Below are 24,397 nucleotides of genomic sequence, written 5' to 3'. Positions count from 1 at the left end.
TTACCAACCACTTACATTCTGATACCTAGCTGCTAGGTCTGCTAACAAAACACACGAGTAAAAGAAAGAAGAAACAATTTGGACTCAAACAAGACAGTATACCTGCCTTGAACTTCCCTGCATATCTGATTTTTTTCCCTAGAAGGAGAGGAAAAAAATAGCAGGCTAGATGAAGCTTTGCTTTGGACCCAGAATATCCCCTCTCATTCACTCTCTTGAGCTCAGACAAACATCAGCTTAGTAAATACCTCTATTGTCATATTGGCTTTCTGTTGTCAAGATTTGGGAAAAGCTGCCTTAGCTCATGGTTCAGAAGTGAAGCCTTTCAGGCATTGCTATAACAGGACAGAGTACTCTGTTTCCTGTTTGTTGTAGCACAGTAACCTGCTTAAAGTGAGAACTACAGGCTCCATATCAGAAATGCATTTTACTAGACCTACCAGAAGATGCATCAGATAACAGAATTAAGGGAAAGCAATCATTTGTCAATCACAATACTTGTTCCATGATGAAGCAAACAGTTTGTGCTAGAAGATCTGGCTCTGAACAGCTTTTTCAATAAAAAGCCATTAACTGTAAACATATGCCGTGTGCTTGAGTTCAGACCACTATTGCAATGGCATGTTAACACACCCTTTCGGACAATTTGTAGATAAGTTTTTAAGCACTAGTGGTTAACCACCAGTACTCCATAGCAAAGAAAACCACCAATAATGTCCCAAGTTCAGATGGCCCCAGACAAGGGATCAAAATACCAGTTGATACCTTGCTACAGCTTACTGCTAGTTTTTACTTTCACATTATGAAATAGCATTAAGACTTACAACTCATGTAAACTTCTCCATTTCAGGGGAGAAACTTGAAAGCAAATGCAGGAAGGGTCAAAAGGCTTTCCCATGCAAGTATGATTAATTTTGTAAATGAAAGATTTTAAAAGCCTAATCAAGCTATTTTCTATTAGTTCTATGCAATTAACAGGTTCTTCACCTATGAGGAGAAAGGAGATAGCAGTGAGGCAGTAAAAATTGTACATACTAGCCTGATCTAACAGCTTGCTGCAAGAAGAGAAGTTTTCTCAAGGACACTCAACAGGTTGGAGAAAGCAGAGGACAAAAGCCATCTTCTGTTCTTGCAGTAACTCAGCTAAGGCAGCTATGCTCCTGCCCTTATGTTAACTTTGGCATTTCTCAAACTGCTGAGCTAATTCAGCTCACTACCTCAGCTGAATCAAACTGCTGTCTGTCATCACATTTAAAGTAGCAGCAGTGAGCTGTTAGATTGTCTCAGCCATTTTAGGTCACTTTAAGCTTATTTAAGAACATGAATCTAGTTCTCATAAGACAGCAGAGTTCAGAAAAACTTAAAACTCAGCTTGCAAATCCATGTTTAGAGATGGGGTCTACACTTCTCTTATTTGCAGACACAATTGAGCCCATCAGCTAATGATACACTAGCTGTACTGAAGAACTACAGGCTTTGGTGCTGCTTTACCTAATAAGACGCCACAGTTTGTACACATATTCATCTGATGTGTGTTTCCACAAAGCCATCAGTGATGTTACAGTCCTGCACAACTGATAGATGCTGTTAGGCCAAGCGATTAAACCCATTCCACTATAGAAAACTACTTTTACATTTAGAACTTGATTCCTGATGCGTGCAAGCTTAAAGATATAGCATATATGGAAAAAGAGAAGCAAGGTCCATACCAAGCAAAGTGTTGTGGACAGAATAGCTATTACTGACCCATCCAAGAAGGCTTTTTGTGTTTGTGAAGCGATGTCATCCTGTTCTTTGGGAAATGCAGACATTTTGAGAAGAGCAGCACCATTATGGCAAGACCAACACCAAATCTGCAGAAAAACATTGACCAGGTGGTGTAAATTGGTAAACTGTTCTGTACAAAGCATTTTTAAGTGACAAGTGATGACAAGAAATTTTTCTATGCTGTGTTTCATTGAATTTTTGGTGTATTCAGTGAACTCATCAATAGAAGCAAACTTTACATCTGCACCATGCCTCAATACAGGCATGGCTCAGTATGGTGTTATCACTTGCAAGTTTCAAGTTAAGCTTTACACATGAACAGGTAAATATACAGTGTCAGATTATAGCAGAACATTACTTCCTCTACTATTCTCATAGGAAAAAAAAACAAAATTGGTCACAACATTTATGGCCAAATTATGTGAAAGATATTTCCAAAAGCCATCTTGCTATGGCCTAACTCAGCCATCAGTTTCTCCATGTAGATCTAGTTGTGTTTTTCTTATAGTTCAGCCTTGAGATAACTCATAACAAATACACTGTCATGCTTTTCCACATGAGTCATGCATAAGGGGTCACCCAGGCACAGGAGATAAGACATTGAACTTTTTACAACTGAATAAGACTGCATAGCTACAGGTATTACTAGACAGCCTTTAAAGGTCCCTTCCAGCCCACACTACTTTATGATCCCATGAATGCAAGATGCAGTTAAAGAATCACTTCCATTTCTGTGTGACAGCTGCTGTAATTTGCCTGGTTGACTACTGAGAACAAGTGAATCAAACTGTTTTGAGTTTCACTATCTGAAAGGACACCTTAGGCAGGACAGTACAGCACTATCTACTCCATGGGCCAATGAATTTAAAAGCATGAAGAGAATGTTGTTTTCCTTGTCAAATTTGATGGACATGCCACAACTAATGTAAGCCCTCATAAGTGAAGTTACTTTGCTCCTTGTTTCTATCTACTCTGCTTTACTGATTCTTGAACTCTGGTACAAGGCAGAAAGGCAAAGCCAGTCTGCTATGAGGTGCAAAACAATATATTTGACTTAATTTTCTGTTGAAACTGGTAGAGCTAGTTTTTCAGTTAGGCTACTTGGCTTTGAAAAAGTGATGCATCATCACAGCCACAGTACTTATCATCACCCAAGCTATGTAACTAGAAGTACTCAGCTCTACCTGTACATGCATGGTCTCCACCTCAGTATTCAAACAGCATTTGAAGCCCTACATCCTGCCCCAGCTAGATGCCAATCAGTAATCACTCTAATGAAAAACAGGCTGATGGATAGAAAGACTACTAGTATATGTAGACTACAGGACATCAGACATCTGATAAGTAAACATACACTGTGAACCATATATATGTTTTGTTTTGTACCGCTTAAGAGAATACAGACTACTTTGAGTACTTCTTCCACCATCTGTTTCCCCTTCTATAGATGACTAGGTGTATGTATGAGCTATAAAAAACAAGTTTGAAAATAATATGCACTAATATCCAAAATGCTAGTTGGAATTTTGTCTTCTGAATAAGATTTCTTACCCTCAGCCACACATATATACTTACAGGAATGCCTCTGCCTTCATACTTCAAGATACTCTCTTCAGAAACACATATGGGAACAACAAAATACAAAGGTAGCCTAAGATAACAGAGAAGATTTTTGCACTTTAGAACTCAACAAAGAACAACCTCAAAGTTCATTTCACTGATGAGTGTTCTAGCCCACATTAATTATATATTCACCTTACTGCTACAATAATCTTTCCTACAATATAATTATATTGTCCTCAACACCCTCCCTTTACTTTCAGCTGGATAAGGTTTCTTCCAATCCTGAGCTCTTCATTATTTTCACTGCAACATTACCTGCTTAATTGCAGTCTTTCCAAGCCTGCAATTAAGTCCTACATTTAATTGTAACATTGGTTGTTAATACCACCTCAGTTCTCTCACTTGGTTTTTCAAAAAGATTCCTTTTTAGTATTAGAGAACTAGTTCTGTTTCCATGCCTTCTAAGCCATTCACATCACAATTAAAAGAATGTAATTTTATTACGAATTTCCAATATCAACCAACACTATTAATGTTCAAGGCCCAAAAAAAGAAACAAAGATAAGTACTTAACCTCAGCCAGGGTCTCTCAAGACAGCTCTAGAATAAATATTTAAGACTCCATTGAAAATTGGTCTTTATTTCCAAGGTCTTTGTAGCCTTTCAGGATTGGACTATTAAACAGGAGTACACAAAGCCTTGTACACATCCTAATAGGTTCACCAACAGATGTATGCTTCTACCAGTTCAGCTAAGTAACATCTCTAACCTTCTACTAAAGGCAATACAACTTAACTTCCACCAGCACATTCTGCAGACATGCTTTAAACCATTTTTTCCCCACAGCTAAAACGGAAAATCTCAAGTGCATCTAACTTACAATTTTACCAGAGTAAAGGTACATGACTGAGAAAATGTCATCCTAACCAGTAAGTAGGACAGAAGCGTAGGTACCAGACCTACATACTTTCTATTCCTGAGTAGCCTGACCTGATGTTGAAGTTAACCCTACTGGAAGAGGGATTGTGTAAGATCATCTCCTCAGGTCCCAAATCAAAAGTATCCCATAAACCAAAATGGAAACCAGATCCTAAAAGAAAAAAACCCCTAAACAATTGTATAATGCTCAAAGGTAGCACTGATTTTTGCAAATCTTAATGAGACTTATATCCAAAGCTCACAATTAACCAGGGCAAGCTTACTTTTCAGAGACTCTGTAGCCTTCATTGGTAGCCACTACTTTGTATTTCACATTCCCTTTGGTCCTCTCCAACTCATCACGCCAGTCCTCAAGAGTATCAAACATTACAGTTTGGTTTCTTCCATCTATCAGACATAATAATGTTAACTTTGCAGACTATCAGGAGCTCTAAAATGAAAACATTCCTATATCAAGTAGTTAGTTTCATTAAGGTAAGCAAGCAAGACTTCTTATGTACAGAAAGCCAAGTCAAAATGCCTTTGTATAACACACTGCTTCTGTCTGATCTTTAACAGCTTATCTTTCTGTCAAATACCACTTTAAATAAAAAGTTCAGGAACAGTTTCTCCTACTGCTATTAGAGAACTTTGAAACAGTTGAGGCTGTCCTCATTTCCAGCCTAAAACCCAGGATGCTGAGCAGCAAATGCCACTGTATATTAGTGCAGCTGACTGGCATCTAATAACATAGACTTGAATGTAGAATTAGTAATCATACCAAAAGCCCTTCTGCAATTCAGGTATTGCATTTCATTTAAAGTTCATTCTTTTATCATGGATAGGAATTTTGCACTGAATAGAACATTTCAGGCACTTGATAAGAGAAGAAAATAGACTACAGCAATTTAAGTCTCAATCATTTCAGCTGAGAATTTCTGTATTTCTATTTAGCCATCTCAGCAAGAATTACAACAGCAGGTTGATTTAGCCTCAGATCTTGTATAATAGCCATATAATTTATGGAGTAAGTGCAATTGTTTTAGACACCCATCATAATTAAGTTTCCTGCAACATCAGCTAACACGGAAATACCAAACAGAGCTAGAATTTCCACAAAAGGTACAACGGCAAGTTGAAACTTTCCACCTCAACAAGATACAGTAGATGAAAAATTCATAGCTGGAAACCAAGTATTATTAATGAGCTCTTAGGGACAACTTAAGATTTTAAGAGTATCAGGCCTTAAAAGGTATAAGCCCCAATTTCTAAAATCTACTTGGTTTGTCCTGTAACAACTTTATAAAGACTGATACTAGGCAATTATTATTGAAGATAGTTATTAAAATATGAAAGAATTTTGGCACAACACTTCAATGCCATTAAGACTAGGCTTCTCTCACATTTACTTACTCTATACCTGGAAAAGCTTACAGTCTTTCCAATGTTTGCAGTTCAAATTGAAAACCAGTTACAGATGAAGGCTGCAAGAATTACCTGAGCCAGCAATATGCCCATGCAGCAAAGGCAGACAATGAATTCTTGGGCTGCATTAGGAAAACTATTGCCTACAGGTTGAATGAGGTGATTGTTGTTCTCAGATAAGTGCTGGTGAGACCTTGCCTGAAGTGCTGTGTCCAGGGCTGGGCTCCCCAGTACAAGACAGGCACAGGCTTTGCTGGACCAAGTACAGAGTAAGCCCATTATCATCATCAAAGGGCTGGAAGCACCTGATATGAGGAAAGACTGAGACCTATGATCATTCAACCTGGAGGAGAGAAGGCTTAGCAAGGACACAGAGGGCCAAGAAATATTTTCAGTGTGTATAAACACCTGACTGGGGGTGTAAGCAGGGGAGGAGAATAAAGAAGATTGATCTAGATTCAGCGGTACTCAGTGACATGACAAGAGGCATTGTGCACAAGCTGAAGTACAGCAAATCCTATTTACACATAAGCTTTCTCACTGTGAGGACAGTCAAATAATGAAACAGGCTGTCTGGAAATGTCGTGGAGTCTCCATCCTTGGAGGTGTTCAAAACTCACCTGAACATGTCTTGGCAAGTTTGCCACAGTTAAACCTACCCTAAAGAGGTGCAGATGGACAGGAACATGACTATATGATCTCCACACATTTATTTTAACATCAAAGGTTCTGTAATCTCTTGACATATTTTGATAAATGTCTGATTAATAATTTGGGTACATCAAAACTTCCCTTTGTGAAAGAATAGGTGTTCCCGGTGAATACGAAACGGGTTCTTAATTTAACATATTGCTATTACCTCAGTTGAAGTCTGAATTTTGAAATGATAGAAAGTGCACTGACAACTTTTTCTCTTGAATTTTGCAGCTTACTATACTGCTCAGCCAAGATTGATCAAGTGGGAAGATTATGTAATAAGTTAGCTATAAGAGGAAGTCAAATGTCTAACGAAATCTTGCTATGCAAACCTATGTGCTTTTTTTTGCAGTTGCCTAGGAGAAGCAGATCACTTGCAAATAAGAGCAAAAAGGGAAATACTTTGTCAGATGCCACTGAAAACGTAATAATTTAAGAATTAAGAGCAAGACATTTGGTTCACTTCAACTGTATGAAAAAAAGCACACTGATAAAATAAGCAAAATATTTCCTGAGAAAGAAGCTCTGACTCCAGTCAGAGGCACATGAAACGCATTTGCACGTATGTAAGATTTCAATCCAGTGATGCTACTCTTGCTTGGAAAGTTTCTGTGTAACTATGTTGAACGACACAAAAACCAACAGTAGAAATTAAGATATTTTTGCAACACATCTAACAATGTATAGAAACAGAAAAATGAATCTTCTGAGGGCCATCTGCCAGCAGAGCAGAGTCACAGACTCAGATACTAAACATCCCAGACTGCTTAAGCAACTAACAGCATGCAACAAAGACAAATCAAAACTAGAAAAAACATTTACCTGTGTTTTTTGGGGCAGCTGAAGCATAAGAGAACAGAAACAAGCGTTTAAGCAGCTTAGGAGTCTGGCTATGGTGAAGTATACCACTGACAATCTAGGAAAGGACCAAAAATTAGCACTCAAAACCAGAGCAAGACTATCAACATAAAAAAACCCACATTTTTTACCAGTCCAGTTTTAAACAAAATTGTTCGATGGGTTCTATTCCCAACAGCTAAAACCTGATTTTTAGAAAAAACTTTCTCTGTTGCCTGCAAGATACTATACCTATGTGGCTTAACAGCAAGTATTATTATACATGTTTAACTTCCAAAATTATCATTATTTAAATACAGGCAGTAGACTCCTAGTTTGGAGCTCAAATTAACCTGTCAAAAGAGCTCTGGTTATCAGGAAACAAACTGTTTTCACATGAAAAATGCTGAAGTCTGAAATAATAAGGTTGTATACCACAAAGAGAACAGCTTCACAAATTTGCCTGAGCTGATTTCATATAGTACTCCCACTTTCTTCAATAAGCCAGTGCATCTGATCTTTAGCTGCTATACATAACAATCTTTAATAAGGAAGGTCAGCTAGAAATCAGTTTTTTTTTTCCTCTCTCAATTGAGAATGATCAGAAAACACATTAATGGATATCTCTATGAATTTCATCCTTCCCTCACCCCCACAACTAAACGCTCAACACCAAGCTTAAGAAAAATTAAGTTACTACACTTACTCTTTTCACTTCCTCTTCTTTTGTGTATCTCAGACAGAAATTAAATACCCTAAGGTCTTTACAGTAGATAATTAACTTCTCTGGGTATTTTCTCAGTTGTCCAGTTAGAAGTTTCTTTTTCTCATCATAAACTGCAAGATTAAAAAGTCTAAGTAAATACCAGAAAGATTATCTGTTGATAAAGTTACCCCTGCTTGACTCTTCAAATTTTGAAAGAAACTAATTCAAGCCCAAGTGTTAACAGGTAAAAAAAAGCACCCTGTGACACACACTGACAAGCTCCTGTGCTAATATACTTAACTTTATTTTTCTTAAACCAAGTCAAGGTACTTCCTGCAAGGTAGAAAACAAACTTCCAGCAAGCCAGCTGCTGAGTGATTATTTCTGTTCACATCCTGACTGTATAGTTAAGTTCAAAGTTTTGAGATGCACAAAGAACATATTTTACTAGTTCTGCCCAAAGGAAAGTCAAACTGAGATCTTTCCATGTTCCTAAAAACTACTTAATTATTTTTAAGCCACCACAACGTAAGTCCCCAGGAGAGCCCTTTGTTCACTTCTGTTTGAGGATATATAATTTCAGAACTTTAACTGCTGCCAGCTAGGCCACAGTATAACAAGATTATACAGTGTCTTATAACCAGTTTTCACCAGTCTCCCCATAGACCACTCCTTCACAAATCCACACCACCATTCATACATATTCTAAATACTCTGACACCTGTCTAAGGTCAGCCCCATTCTCATTTAGCTTTTTTAGCAATACCGTCATACCTGTAAACTCTACTGCAAAACGTTCACTAATTTAATTATAAATTAAACCCTCATTTTCTATCTTCTTTGCTATTTTGAAGACACCATGAATCTCATAAAACAGAGCTCCTTTAAACAAACAAAACATTGTTTGGGAATTTGCTATCTGTACTGCTCTGCAATGCTATTGCTCAAATGAAATGAACAACTCCATACTTATAGGATTAGTCAACACACTGGAAGATCCTTGTGTACCAACCTTAATCAGACTTTCCACAGTACACTCTTCTTCAAAGCATGGTATTTTGAAGGTACTGCTTTGTCTATCCCAACAAGATAATGAAAATGTAGCTTTAAGAAGCATTAGGGATAAGACTCAGTTCTTCTGTATCTCTTATCTCTTATCTGTCATTTTGTCAAATGTATCTGCATCTGTCTTTACTAGACTACCCAATCCTGGTCCCTGCAGTGTCCACTCTATCAGATTTCCAATCTCATAGTACATGTGCAAAGAGCACAAGAGTACAAGACACTTACAAGTCTGAGGCATGTTAAAACAAGAGGAGAAAGCTGACTTACCTCCATAGATTTGATCTACACATTGCAGGGTTATGTCATTTTCTCCTACAATTTTATTCTTAAATTGCGGCTCCTAGAACATGAAAAAAGTTCTTAGAAATGTCGTAATACTAAGCAGTAGGACCTTAACACAAGTGCATGAAGCTATTTGAATCATGACGTATTTTAAATGTCATGCTATATGAAGCATGACGTATTTTAAATGTTAGAACTACTTATCTTACAGGCTGTTAAGGCAGAACACTGAAGAACAGTTGTTACAATACCAACAGATGCAGATTACACATAGGCATAGTTTATAAACTGTAGATCCAGTTCTATCTCAGCCATGCTGAAATGTAGATAGAGTTTTACTTTTCAAATAGCTTCAAAGCATAAATTTCTATTGAGAGTTGCTTTTCAAACTAGAATCACAGCAGTAAACAGGAAATAAAGTAACTTGATGTAATCCAAGCCCTTTTATGGAAAGTTTCCTTGCTATGGGAACCTGGCAGGAAATAGAAAATCTCTTCAAAGAACAAGTATCCCAAGAATATCATACCATAACAGCCAGATTTATGACTGGGTAAATTATTTTATCTACTGTTTTGGCAAACTAAATGATTTGGGGCTCCACTCACTTTTAGAATTCCATGAGTTCGGAGTTTAAAAATGACATTTGAGTGATGCCACAATTAAACATTGTTACGTTACCTATTATTGTTATATATGTATTATTACCAGAAACTGATGTACACTACATCAGCAAATTACATTTTACCTGAAGACAGTGTGGACAGAGTTAACCACATTCAAGATATTTCCACATCTGTAGTACTCTGAATCAGATAGCTAATACTGAACTTCTGTTAAGTGAAATATAGTTGACTTAACATGCTATAAACCCAAGATTTAAAATTAGTGATGGAGCAGAAATTACCATGGTCAACTTTACAATCGACTTTAGCACAAATCTCATGTGATCTATGGAAAGGGCTCTGCAGGTCCAAAAATCTGTATTTGGGTGCAGAAGCCTTAGTGTAACATTTAATCTCCCTGAAATTTTACCTCAAGAAACTTCCCGCTACAATCAAATCACTTTCTTCTTCACTGTCAAGATCATCTCGAACTTGAGAGCCATATACTAGGCTTTCCTTCACTTTTACCACCTAAATGGACCAAACTGTTTCAGCTACTTAAGTACATCAAAAAAAAGTGTGGTATTACCAGTCCCCTTTGACAGCCCTCTTTCAGCACCTAAACGAAACAACATCTACCTCACAAGACTTGGCAACTTTTTAACTTTTTTAATGTTTGACACCTCAACAGTGTCTGATTTTTAAATTTTTGCAGTCAACCCCTGACTTTGGATGGAATAATTCAGAGCTTTACTGAGCCACACAAACAGTTAAATAGAACACTTCCACTGAGTAAGAGTTTATGGAGTCTTGTGTAGCCCTGAAATGGTTCTGCAGATGTAGCCAGTTAAATAGAACACTTCCACTGAGTAAGAGTTTAGGGAGTCTTGTGTAGCCCTGAAATGGTTCTGCAGATGTAGCCTGAATTCAGACACATTGTACAACATTCACACTTCCGCAATTTGTGCTAGACAAGCAATCAGAAACCAGGTTTAAACAGTTACTTTTCAAAACAATTCATTCTTTTAACTTAATCTTCACAAAATTACCAATGCATAAGATACAAAGAGTTATATAAAATATGTCTAATACAGGCTTGCACCGTTTTTACTTAGTCATTATAGTTTGAGGAAGGATCTGCATAGATCAAGCAGATGCAGACCATTAAAATTAATCTGTACCCATTAAAACTGTTTTAAAAAGCTATGTTCATTCTGTATCCTTATATAAGGAATATTTAGAGATACTACACGTCTTCAGAGCCTGTTTGGTCATAATGAGAAGACTTGTTTTCCTACATTATCATCTGAAGCAGAATCATCAAGGAAAGCAATCTTGAAGTTTGTGCACACCAGTTTCCCATAGGTGCCTCGGTTTGAACCATCTTCTTGTATATATTTATATACTGTGCTTGCCTCACAAAGCAGCAGTTCGCCTGTACAAAAGAAACACTGACTTGAAACATAACTGACATTTATAATTGAATTATTTAAACTGTTATCTTAAATTCAGCACTAACTTCCTCACAGCTTCTCATACGAGAAAATATTCCATTGCTGTTACACAAAAAGATTAAGAGACAGCTCTTGGCATCTGTACCTTGAAAGCCTTCCAGGTTATTAGTATTACTCAAGATGGACTGAATGCTGTTGAACTGCAAGCACTTAGTTCTGTAACCAGAAATACCTCTACCATGGACTGCTCTAAGTGGCAGGAGAGCAACACATGGAGTTGCAAAGACCAGCCATATGAGTGTGTACTCAAAAAAACCCAAATCCCACCAAAAGGAGTTTACACAGTTAAACAAGTTTAGAACTGTTCCATTTTTCCTTACTGTTAAGCTCTAAAAATGCTGAAACGTTTGATTTTATTATTACAACTTTATCACAGTTAGTTTTTCATAGCTTTGACTGGAGATATTGCTTACTTTACAGGTCCCAGGGCTATTTTAAATTTTTCAAACACAAGTCTGCAGTTTTAGTCTTTAAGTTAACAGGAAGTGAACTTCAATTTTAAGAAATTAAAACCAGATTCTAGGAGGTATAATCAGACAGTCTCTTGGTCTTTCCTATTACAAAACAAAACAAACAACATAACAATACTAGCTTGTTCTAAACTTTTACTTGTATTTTATCTTAGTAACATCATCTTTCCTGATCTTTGAAAACATTTTTTAAAAGAAAGAATTGTAAATTAGAAAAAAAGAAAAACCAAAACAAAAAACAGTGAATGAGGCATCAAAAAGTTTAAGTAACTCATAGTAGAAGCAAAGCAGCTAGAAAGTAAGTTTCCACTAGTTACTGGCCTTCAGTATTCAAAAACACCCCAACACAAAACCACCCAAATTTATCTTCTAAGAACAGGGCTAACTGAAATATAGCCAGTTCTCCATACGCAACTTACTTGAAAATGCTATACTCAGACATTCAAATCTATAGAGTTTTTCAACATCTGCGCAGATATAGATACTTGAAACATTTTAACTCATGTGTTTCAACTCACATTGAAACACCACCCTATGGTGTAACCCATGTTACACCAAACCTTCTATTTTACTACCTGAGACACTGATGTCACTTAAGTGTTTTGCTTCAGACATTGACATATTTAAATACTGTTTACATGACTAATTTTTTTATTCTTTAATTCTAATAATACAATATACAGCAGTTACCTGGTAATAAGTGAGGATTTACTTCTTTTTCTATGGGTTCCTTTATGTGTACTTCCTAAAGAGAGAAAAAGTAACTATTACTTTGCAAAGATTATACCTTCAACACATGCTGTACGTAACAACATCTTCCTGCTTAAATTACTCATATTCTAGAAACTTAGCAAACTAAAACAAAGGAAAAACTTCCGAAATTAAGGAAATAATTTTGCAATGTGTTCCTTCCACTACAGGCCAGTAGACTACTACCTAAACAATTAAGTCAGTGGTTTAATACCCACAGTGTCAGTTACATGCAGCTGTGCACATAAAAAAAGAAATGCATTATGTGTATGAGTAACTGACAGAAATAAAGCATTCCCAATAATTCTTAAATTCTCTCAGCACACATAAAAAAGCATAAACTTAGTATTACAACACCATCTCCCAGAGTTTGTTCATAAGCTTTTCCACACTAAATATTTGTTTCCAAGGTATTCTTCACAGTTTTTCAAGCTTCATCTTTCACTATCTGTTTTTATTTTCTTACATATATTATTGCAGTCAAAGTACAAAAATTACTAGATTATACAGAAGTTACCAAGATTATAGGGAAAGGTATTTCAGAATCTCAGAGTCAGGAGGTAAAACCAGCCACAGGATATCCTTTAGTTTGGACACAAATTCCACAAAACAAACCTAAGTTCTCAGTACCACTTATTCTAGTCATAAGGCACTGATAGTTGAGCTAAAATCTCCAGCTGAAAGATTATTAAACTAAACGACATGCTACATCTTCCTGCTCAACCAGTTCAGAACTTCCTTCTCCAAGTCTAGTAATGACTTTACACACATTGAAGTCATTCTGGAAAACTAATAGTTAACTGGAAGCCTCCTTGGGACCACAGCAGAAAGCACAGTAATTTTAGTTTGCCATCAACACTGAGAGTCAGATATTGCAAATCAAGGTAAGAAAGGAGACATAAGCAAAACAGGTTTGCTGGATTAAATACAAAGAAACAAAGGCTCTTGTGAGCACAAAAATAATCACGCTTTACCGTTCATATAAACATGCGCTCTCCATCCCTCAGAAGACCCAAAACAAAGCTTCCAGGCTGCACAGCAAAACTAAAACCACCAGGAAATGATTTGGAGAAAACTAAAGGAACAAACTTGCCAATAAAGTTTTCAAGCTGACAAGCAGGTATTCTTCATTGCAGCACTGGGAGATGCGGGGGATAGCTCCTCCTAACGTGCATCTCTCTATTGCTACACAAGCCATCCTTATATAGTCCCTGGGCATACATACATTACATCATTTTCCAGAAAGTTCCCCGCATGCGTACAGAATTGTGGTGGTGGTCTCTGAGGGTCTTGTACTTCTTCCAACAATCTTCATCACTTCTGGCAGCCTTTGAAGCACACACAGTAGATGCTTATACCAGCTTAATTGGTTCATTAGCACCAGAGACATAATAATCCTCCTGTCCTCCTACTTGTCAGTTGGTTTAACTGTAGCCCATCGTGGACACCTGCCATTCCCAGATACTCCTTATCCCTGTGTCCTGTTCTTCTAGACTGTTTTTCTTAAAACTATGTAAACTATAACGATTCATCTTGTACAAGAATTCTCAGTATGTTCTCCAGCTGTACTCTATTTTTTTTCTACGTATCATGCACCTCAGTAATTTTCCATTGCTACTGTTACAAAGCCATCAAACCTAACATTACTTAAAACTAATTCTAAAGGTTTATATATTCCATTTTGTGATTTTGTGACACCCCTTGTCTCAGAAACCACGTCAGGAGAACAGCAGAAACATTCAAGACAGGTTGAAAAGAGGCAAAGGTTATAAAATGAAAGAGGGGGTAGTGTGAAGAAAGAAATCTGTAAAAGAGGGGGTAGTGTTAAGAAAGAAATCTGTAACTACAGCTGGCAGCTAATGCAGAAACCAACACAATTTACTTCCTTGGACTTCAAAGTCTGAATATTGTGAATTTTAATCAAAGTTCATGCTTGGCAGCTAAATAAACTACTATGCAAACACCATTCATGCTCAGTACTGCTGCCTTCAAAGAAATACGTTCAGGTTTACCACTGTGCCTCTTCACCACTGGTAGCTCTAAGTAAAACCAAAGCTCTAAGCTAAACTGGGTTTACTAGTGCTTTTATTAGTATGCCTTCTACTATCACTATTTTTTGTGCGACTAAATGCAATACTATTTGCTCACAAACCATATGCCAACAATCACTGCTAGAGAACAGTAAAGCAGTATACTAACTAGGTGCTTTACCAGTAACTTTCATTTCAGAAGATATAGGGCATGTAGTAACTACTGCTTATGTGTACATACTGCTTGAATGTTTGTACTTATTGCCATGAGTACCAGTTTATGCAGTGTTGGTAGATAAGACCTGAGAAAAAAAAAATTACTCCAAGTAAGTTCTTTGAGCTTACACCCATTTGCTAAAATACAAAGAAGCTTTTATAGCTGATATCACAGAGGCAAATGATTTTGAACAAGTGGTTTGGGTTTTGGTTACAAGCTAAATCGGTTATCTTCTGAAAGGAATTAGAACTTTAATTATATCCCATAGCAGCAGCATAGAGACCTCAGTCAAACACAGATCAGCTTGTAATATCCAGTTTCACTCTGTGTTGACAAAATCCCACAGACCTTGAAGTGCTTACTATACACATAATTCCTATAACATCCGACAGCTTCCAAAAGCCAAGACTCCAGAATACGTCTGTTTTGAAAGTCAGCATTTATGTTCCTGTAATGAAACCATATTTTAAATACAACTCTCATATATGCACTTTGAATAGCTAGAATGTGAGCCATGAAGAATCCATGCTGCTCATTTTCCAAGGGAAGATACTAAAATACATTAAATTCTACTAATGTCACTGTTACATTTTGCATTTGCTCTTTCAAAAAAAGAAGGCAAAGACCTCCATGAGGAAAAGTTGTTAACTCGCCCTGATTCAGTGCAAGCTATGTGGAAACTCATAAACTTAGCTAACATTTCCACTGTATTTCAACCTTATTGTTCTAATAGATTTCAGTTTGGGGGTAACACAGATCTTCGGATTACTTTAAGAGCCTGCAGACACTAAAATGCGTCCTCCTCAACACTCCTTTATTCAGCCACACAGTTCATACTCACTCACCCACCCCTTTTATCCCTGGGTTTGTCTGACTACATGGTGAGGTAATTCTATTTGTAAGATCAGCTGGAAAATCTGTCCTTGTGCTACATTTGGTTTTGTTGTTACTGCCTATTGTTAGCAGAATTGGCTCATCAACAGGTCAGATGAGCACAGAAACAAAAGAAAGGGAAGCAGCAGAAGCAAGTCTGTCCCTTTCCACAAGCCATTAAATCTACTCAGACCTCAGGAAAGGTCACCTTCTGACCATTTGTTGAAGTTAAGCATGCAAGCACTTTCCATGTGTGACCAACCAAAAGCCACACACACCTCTAGATAGTTCTTCATCTGTAGCTTCCCTCTTCTGAATGCCTCAAGCAGCTTCTTGACACTTCTTACTGAAGATACAACACAGGAAGCACCACTACCAGCTAAAAGCAGATACGAATAGTACACCACACAAATGAGGAAAATTTGGATTTTGGATTGCCTCTGAAGTTACAGAAAGAAAGACCTCAACTTTGCCGAAGGTTTTATAAAACTTCTTTCTCAGAAATGCTTCGCAGTTGTGCACTTATCTTATTCTACATCCCTATTTACAGGCTGTCAAACAGTAGTAGGCAATACAGTAACACCCCATTATTATCAATTGTAACAGTACAGAGTACCAAATCATACCAAAATTGCAGGCTGATGATGTGTCACACCATACTATTTCATAATGCACCATTCTTCTTGTTAGTTCAAACCAACTCTACTCTGCTCTCATGATATATCACCTGGAGTACTACACTCAGTTCTGGGGACCCAAGAAAGGTATGAACCTGCCTGCCTGAGTCCAGAAGAGGCATGAAGATGCTGTGAGAGCTGGAGTACCTCTGGATAAGGAGATAAATGGAGAGAGTTTGGCTTGTTCAGCCTGGAGAAGGCTCCAGGGAGACCTTAAAGCAGCTTCCAATGCCTGAAGGGGCTACAAGAAACTGGAGAGGGACTTCTTACAAGAGTCTGTAGGGACAGACAAGGGAGAATGGCTTTAAACTGAAAGAGGGGAGATTTAGGTTAAATATTAGGAAGTTCTTTATCGTGAAGGGTGGTGAAGCCCTGGCACAGGCTGCTCAGAGAAGTTGTGGCTGCCTCATCCCTGGCTGTGTTGAAGGCCAGGTTGGATGGGGTTGGACGGGGCTTGGAACAACCTGGTCTTGTGGAAGGTGTCTATATCCATGGCAGAAGGCTGGAACTGGATGAACTTTACAGTCCCTTCCAACCCAAACCATGCTAGGATTCTATGAATGTCAGCTGATTGCACTATGAAACCTGCAATTTCCAGGGAAGGGAGACACCATGTTTCTTGCAGACCTCTGGTTCAATATAGGCACTGTTTTCCTAAAGGAAAACCTCTTCTTCTTGACTTTTACCTGAGTATAGGGAATAACTGCACAGTTCGCAATACCCAAAGACTACATTCAGCTCTACCCCAAAAATATATTTAGAGGGGCTAAAATATATTCCCCAAGTCTGTCTAGGGAGACTTGCCTTCCCCAGTTGCTGAAGCCTTAGAGAGCCACCATTTGTGAAATGTCATGAAGTTAAATGCAGTCAAGTCAAGTAGCAGTTAAGCTATACTAATAGGGTCTTGAAAGTTAGGGCAGGAGAGGGATCCCAAATGAGTCCTGTTTTTTGTCCTAGAGCCTTACCACAATTGAGAGCAACTTCTCACCTCCCACTCCACAGGGAGGTAAACAACAGTAGCCAGAAAATGAGTAAAAAGTGGAAAACATGGATGCCAAATCCAGATCTTTTCAGAGGATTTTTTTTTTTTAAATCAGTATTACAGAAGATGTATCTAGCCTATTGATGCTGGGTGTTGCTCACCACTCTCGTCAGGGAGCCCATGGATACAGTCTGCTGCAGCAAGCCATATGCTGTAAACTCTGAACCCACCTCATCACTTAGTCATAGCTGGACATTTGTGCTAGAGGTAATTCCAACAATAAAAACCAGATTTTTAGTAAACATACAGGGGAAAGAAAACATTGCTTATTAGATTCAAGTAATGAAGGAACAAGTTATCTCTTCCTCATATCAAGAGTGCTGTCTGAAACACATTCTTTCAAGGCTGACAGCAAACAGCAGTGCTATGAGAACACAGGCTATTTTAATGTTGTTACAGTTTTCCACAAGAAATCTCTGCACAGGAAAGCTCTACACCATGGTGAGCATACCGTGAACATTCATGTCTTTTTTAAGTATACTTCACTGAAAGGCAACAGAGGTCTGAGACAGCTTTCTTAACTATACATTTATCTTTGTCTGTTGTAAAAGTCAAACTGTAGACTGAAATCTTTGCAAGTTGGTTGTGGTGCTCCTACAAGCAAATGAAGTACTGATGAGTACAATAAATAAAACTTCTGTCTAACAGTTCCACTGGAATTTCATGCAAAAGAGGAAATACCTGTGTGCATGCCTAGCATACAGTTTGTATTCAGAAACAAACCACAATACAGTCTTCATATGTTCTGAAAGATTCTGTCTTGGTCAAACAAGCCTAACCCGATGTTGTTTCATACAACCCAGAGGAGATACTTACTACACTTTTATTAAAGTACTAAAAATAACCTCTGTTTTCCTTCCTTTCACAGCTCCATTATCCAATAGTCTGTTAGATCATAGCACATGTTTTCCACGTCTGTTTCATCTTTCACCCTTTCCTCTTTCCTCACATTGTACTGTCCATCTCCTCTGACATCAATGCCCAGTTTCCCCCATGTCAGTCCTGAGCCCAGCTGTCTGCCCTGGTAACTCCTATTCCTTATATCATCCTTCAGTTCCACCACTCCGATTTAGGAGGGGCAAAATCCCATTTTAAAAGTGATCACTACAGAACACACAACACCAAGATTCACAAGCAAGAATTCACAAAGGTTATGAGCCAACAGCAATACCCGGTTTAAGAGACAAAGCACAAGAGGTATGAAAGTTACCCTCACAACTCAGCAGCATGAGGTGTACTCCAGGTTTCAGGGACAAGCAGCATGAAGCAGAAAAAACTTTTATTAATTTTTATTAATTAATATTAATTAATTTTTTAATTTATTAATTTTATTTATTAATAATACAAGAACTAACATCCTATAAGAATTAACATGAAGGATTTAACTTTTAAGGATGCATGCACAAAGTAGCATTAATCTTCAAATCAAGTTTAATATCTATATTTTACTCAAAAAATTTTAAGGAAAATATCATCCAGCTTGTTTGCCTTGTAAATACTTTCTGTTTTGAAATGTTAAGAGTTAGAAATCATGAAGTAATTCACTGGTTCTTGTTTCTATGTCTCCACAGACAAATACCCCTAGTCTGTGATCACACATGTCAAAACATTGACTTTCTACCCTAGCATTCACCCCACTTCCTGCAGGGTAGCCAAGTCTGTCCTGAGCGGAAGTGTGTCATTAATATCAACATCCTACAGTCTTGCTCTCAACAGACCACTGATTGATCTGTGGTTCCATGTAACAGAGCATAACTAGGTTCTATTTAGTGAGATGTCAAAAACACTGCTTTTCCAGACATTCTGGTGTTTCACAGCAGAAATTACTTCTGTTCCTTTAACAAACAGCATTTTCCATTCACTCCTTACTTCCATCTTGCCTATACTATATAGGGTTCCTGTTTCTTCTCATAATCAAACAAACCCTAACAGCAGCTTGAAGCTAACTTGGTTTTATTTTTCTGAGCATTACCTAGTGTGTCCCTCAGGTATCTGGCGATGAACAGAAGATGGGGCTAGAACAAAACTCAGCTCTCCCTGATCCTTTTTCTCATTCTAGGGTTCCACTAACCTAGAAGCAGCAGCTTAAGGTCCCAAACAACTTTCCAAGCAAACAAGGACAAGCCCAAAGAATCTGGAAGTAAAGGGGACTACAGTGAAACAGGGGAATGTTGCTCTGTACTGCAGAGAAAAACTTGCTGCAGCTCAGAAGTTATAAACAGATTTGAGGCAAGGCTCCATAAAACATAATTTCACTGACCACTAACACAGATGCTATTTAGGTGTAGCCTCAAGCTCATGATGTTCCTGAACTGCCGTTTCTCACATTCTTACAGAGTCTAATAGAGGAAGCATCACACTGAACACACCTGTCTCCTATAATCTTCCCGAAGCAGCTGGGAGTTACCCTATCTTGATGAAAGGAAAGTTCCTGGTTGACCAGACTACATTCCATGTAACACAATAAGTATCTCCATTGTTCTATTAGTCTTGCTGAAATTTTTAAACTCAACTACAGGAAAGTTGACATGTGCAGGAAATTTGTGTTCAAAAAGTTATTTTTCTTAGGTGCCTACAGAATACAGTTCCTTAAGAGATGCTCACTTCTGTTTATTTTAGGATATCTAACCAACATGCTTCTTCCAGATACCCAAGGAGCCTCACAGGTTTCATCACACATGTAAAGCTTTGTTTTTAATCCTCATAAAAACCACTAGTCTTCAGCTTTCTGTAACCATCCCATTAAGGCAGTCATAGGCTGTTGAAAAGAGAACAACACCCAACAGAGGAAAGACTTAAACATGCTTTACTTGTTACTGTCATCAGCCCTCAGTTTCACCTAGCTTTTGAAGGTGCAAGAGACACCAATTCTGTGGTAGAAGTCAGGTCCATATTTCAAAGCTTATACTGCAAGAGTCCATGAAATTCTTAAATTTAAGTGTATAAAGGAGACTGTTAAAAGCAGCATGAACACCTACAGAGTGAATGACTGCAAGCTCTAGTGCATCAGGACATTTCACTAAGAGCTTCATCTTCCAGCATTAAATACCTTTCTTATTCTTCCAGCAGCCATCAGGATCATATTTGAAGAGATACATTACTGAAGTTACAATCAAGTTAAAGTTCTCCATTATTCAGTATCTTACTGCACTACACATATATTTGACTTGTACCTTTTCCCACTGGCCATTTTTTACAGCAAGCTTTAATCCTCCAGCCTGTTTAAATGGTGAAGTCCTTTTCAGTAAGGCTAACAAGAGAAGTTCTTACTTTCACAAAATTAAGTTCCTTGAGCACATACGTTTTTGCATACTTGTCCAATGTACTTTCTTAAGGTGAAAGACTGACTTCACACAGAACTGTTTGCTGACTCCAGAAATACTTGCAGCTATCATTTACATCCATTTTCACTGGGAAATACAAGGAAGATAGAAAACTTTTAAAGTAAACTAATGAAACAAGTCGCCAGGCCTGAACAACATATAAAACCAGAGTTGCTATCGAAGGACATAAGTTTTGAACAACATAGCTGACTACAGATATAACAGCCCTACACTGTTATTTCAGACCTGGTGAAAAACAAAAGCCTCAGGCTCGCCAAGGTCCTATCAGTGACAAACTGTACTAGTTAACAAGATAGCCAAAAATCTCCTCATTAGGAGGCTGTCAAGAGAACTGAACAACTGAGAAGAAACAGTTTAACACAGACTACAAATAAGGGATAAAAGCAATCCCACAAATGGCAAGTTTTCATGCAGATTTGTCTTCCTAGAAAACAGCTGTTCGCCAGGAATAAGAACGAAGGAATACTGAGTAACAATACTGATCTAATACCATCTGCTAACAACATGACCTCAATAAATCGAGTCCAAAACCACTTTAGTCAAACTGCCAATGTAAGTTTCAATAAATAAGTGAAAGGACAACAGGAAGAACAGTGGGAACGATATGCACAGCCAAGAGTTCAGCATCGAGCTGTTAAAGAAAGACACGCAGGGCTTTAGTGAAAACGAGGACTTTACACAGAGCACACACCGGGCATGAAGGGATGTTAAGGGACATTAAGAAAAACAGGTTTGGAGAGTGCCACCTTACAAGAAGAACAGTCACGATGACATGTGGCCGCTGCTTACCAAAACTATTCACGTGAACTACCATAAAAACAACCAGCTTACGCATGACTTGCCGACTACATCTTTTAAGCTTTCCGGAGAAACAAGACGCTTCCCCCTCGCTCCTGGGGAAACAGCACACCGAACAACGCTCACACCAGCCCTGCTCCAACCACATTCCCGTCCCGTCCCAGGCAGCTCTCCACAACTCCCCACGGAAAACTCCCGCTGCATACCCGACAGCTCCCCCCGCCCAGCCCGGCCGCTCACGGCAGCTCCCGCGGCCCCGACGGGACCTCCGCCGGGGCACGGAGGACCCCCCGGGGCTGCGGCAGCCTGACAGCTCCGCGCCCTCCTCTCCTCACCCGCGGCCCCTTCCCTCCCGGCACCCCTCAGGGGCCGCCGCCACCCGCTTCCTACAGGGCGGCCGCGCCAACCCCGCACCTCCGGGCTGATGTAGGACACGAAGGAGGGCTTGGCCGCCCTGGCACCGCTGCCCAACATGGCTCCAGTAGCCTCCCGTCCGCGCCCGGAGCCCGCGGCAGCGCCGGCACCGCTCCCCGGCGTCCCTCCTCAGGGGTCCACAGCAGCGCGGGCGGTGGCATCCGGCGCACGCAACTGACCCCGCCCACAGCCCAATGCCTGCCCGCTCCGCCGCGGCCGCCGGCCATTCTAGGCTCCACCGCCCCGCCGCGCCCGTTCTTACTGGGCAGAGTAGCTGTCAGTCATACCGCGCTCTGCTCTTATTGGCCTAGAGCGGGAGTGCCCGGAGGAGGCGGGGCGGTGGCCGGAGGAAAGGCAGGCAGGCAGGCAGGGGCACGGCCCCGGCCGCTGGGGGCGCTGTTCTCGGTGCGGCCGCCGCAGCGGGGCCGTGCCGTCAGCGCGCTGCCCCAGCGCAGCGGCGGATCCGGGCGTTGCAGGGAGCCCCTGTGCAGGAGTCCCGGTGGCACCTGCGGCTTCCGGCGTCCCGGTCCGGGGGAAGGTGCCCGTGCCCGTGCAGGGGTGGAACGTGAGGTAGCGGTGTGCGCGCGTCCCGGAAACCAGCAACGGGAGTGAGCGGCAGGTCAAGGGAGGCGGTTCTCCCCCTCTGCTGAGGCCCAGCCTCGGGCGTTGTGTTCAGCTCTGGGACGCGCAGAGCAGGAAGGACATGAACCTGCTTGAGTGAGTCCAGAGCAGGCCACAGAGATGCTGCGAGGGCTGGAAGCAGCTCTGCTCTGGAGCCAGGCTGAGAGAGATGGGCTGGGTCAGCCCAGAGAAGGCTCCTTAAGGGGAGACCTGAGAGCAGCTCCAGTGCCTAAAGGGGCTACAAGAAAGCTGGAGAGGCTTTGGACAAGGGCCTGGAGGAAAAAAGTAAAGGGGAATAGTTTTAAGGTGAAAGAGGGGAGACTTAGTTTAAATGTAGACATAAGGTCTTCTCTGTGAGGGTGCTGAGGCGCTGGCACAGGGAGCCCAGAGAAGCTGTGGCTGCCCCATCCCTGGCAGTGTTCAAGGCCAGGCTGGATGGGGCTTGGAACAACCTGGTCTTGTGGAAGGTGTCTATATCCATGTTAGGGGGTTGGGGCTGGATGAGCTTTAAGGTGCCTTCCCACCCAACCCATGCTAGGATTCTATGATTCTTTGCTTAGCTGCAAAACACCCATCTCAAACATCTGCAAAACACACACATGCTCAGAAGAAAACTCAGTGTTAAGTAAAACCAACATAAAGCACTGAGATGTCGAGTTTTACCTACATTAGGAGAGGTGTGAAGAAAATTATTATAGCGAGCTCTCCAGGGAATAATTCTCTAAAACCTGCCTGCTGATACACCCCAAGAAGTCCTCTGCCTGACGTCTATTAAAGTGTTACAGACGTGACCTCCCTGGAATGTGGGTTTTGGACACTGTATAATGAGCACTGTAAATAAACACCAGGTTTACCAGGTATCTAGGTTACTTTAGAAAGCTTAATTTTTATGTGGATACAGAACAATGCAAATATTGTAAGCTGCCTGCAGCACTGCAGCAGGACTACCCAGCAATTTGAATGATGAATGGTAGGCCAGGAGACAATTTGCTTACAGTGTAGACCTAATGTAAATACTTTTACAAAAATAAAACATACCTTAACAAACGTCAGTAGACCACAGGAGGTGGAAACCAATGGCTCCTTTAAATATTAATGATAAGCACATTTCGTATTACCCTCCACCTCCCTTTTTTTGTTGTAATACTTCATTTTATTAACCTCATTCCAAACCCAAACTGAGGAAAACTAAAGGACAAAGAAAAACAGGTACTTGGAGTCATAGGACAGCATTTATAAAAGTAGAATGGAGTGACTGCTTTGATTCAGGAATAAATCAATTTCCCTGTTTTCAGTCTCAAACTCAGGTAAAGAGATGCCCTTCGGAGTGAGACACCTTCAGCCTGAAAGAAAACTCAGAGGTTGGGTTTCATCAGTAGTTTTATAACAAAGGCAGCCCTGGTGTGGGATCCCACGCAGTAGAGCTCTCATGTTTCACCCCACAGCTGCTTCCACATCTTCCCCCTACACAGCATCTGGCCTCAGCTGCATAGGTCAAAAGTAAATCTAGGGTGAGGGGAAGAGTTGGACAGCATCCCTGTGCACCCTAGTGTAGTATAAATACACAAAGAAAGAGAATAGCTCTATTAAAAAACCCATCTTTCCAAGTGTCTGAATTTACAGTGACAATAGCAGGATTACCTCTAAGCACACTCTGAAGTTTACAGCAGACCATATTACTTACTGTATGTATTATATATTATTTACTGGCATATATTACATTGTACTTATTATAAGTTATTCATTGGCATAGCATGTATCAAAAGAAGAAGAGATGTTTTGACAC

The 24,397-nt window shown here is 39.7% G+C and overlaps 1 protein-coding gene across 1 annotated transcript in view; it reads right to left on the bottom strand.

Moving 5' to 3' along the window:
- MTMR12 (myotubularin related protein 12) overlaps positions 1-22,185 on the bottom strand; it is a 34,435-nt gene extending 12,250 nt beyond the window's left edge. The window contains exons 1-9 of the mRNA XM_065662835.1: positions 21,991-22,185; positions 12,536-12,590; positions 11,160-11,296; positions 9,245-9,317; positions 7,913-8,043; positions 7,192-7,285; positions 4,533-4,656; positions 3,343-3,418; positions 1,747-1,853 (exon numbers count right to left, since the gene is read on the bottom strand). Coding sequence (XP_065518907.1) covers positions 1,747-1,853; positions 3,343-3,418; positions 4,533-4,656; positions 7,192-7,285; positions 7,913-8,043; positions 9,245-9,317; positions 11,160-11,296; positions 12,536-12,590; positions 21,991-22,050 — 857 coding nt within the window. The 5' untranslated portion in view covers positions 22,051-22,185. The remainder of the gene's footprint in view (positions 1-1,746; positions 1,854-3,342; positions 3,419-4,532; positions 4,657-7,191; positions 7,286-7,912; positions 8,044-9,244; positions 9,318-11,159; positions 11,297-12,535; positions 12,591-21,990) is intronic.
- Positions 22,186-24,397: the final 2,212 nt, after the last annotated feature.

This window comes from Lathamus discolor, chromosome Z, assembly GCF_037157495.1.
Source record: "Lathamus discolor isolate bLatDis1 chromosome Z, bLatDis1.hap1, whole genome shotgun sequence".
In the NCBI taxonomy this organism is placed as follows: Eukaryota; Metazoa; Chordata; class Aves; order Psittaciformes; family Psittacidae; genus Lathamus; species Lathamus discolor.
Note: the sequence above shows the minus strand (reverse complement) of the source record. Positions and strands in the feature narration are given on the sequence as shown.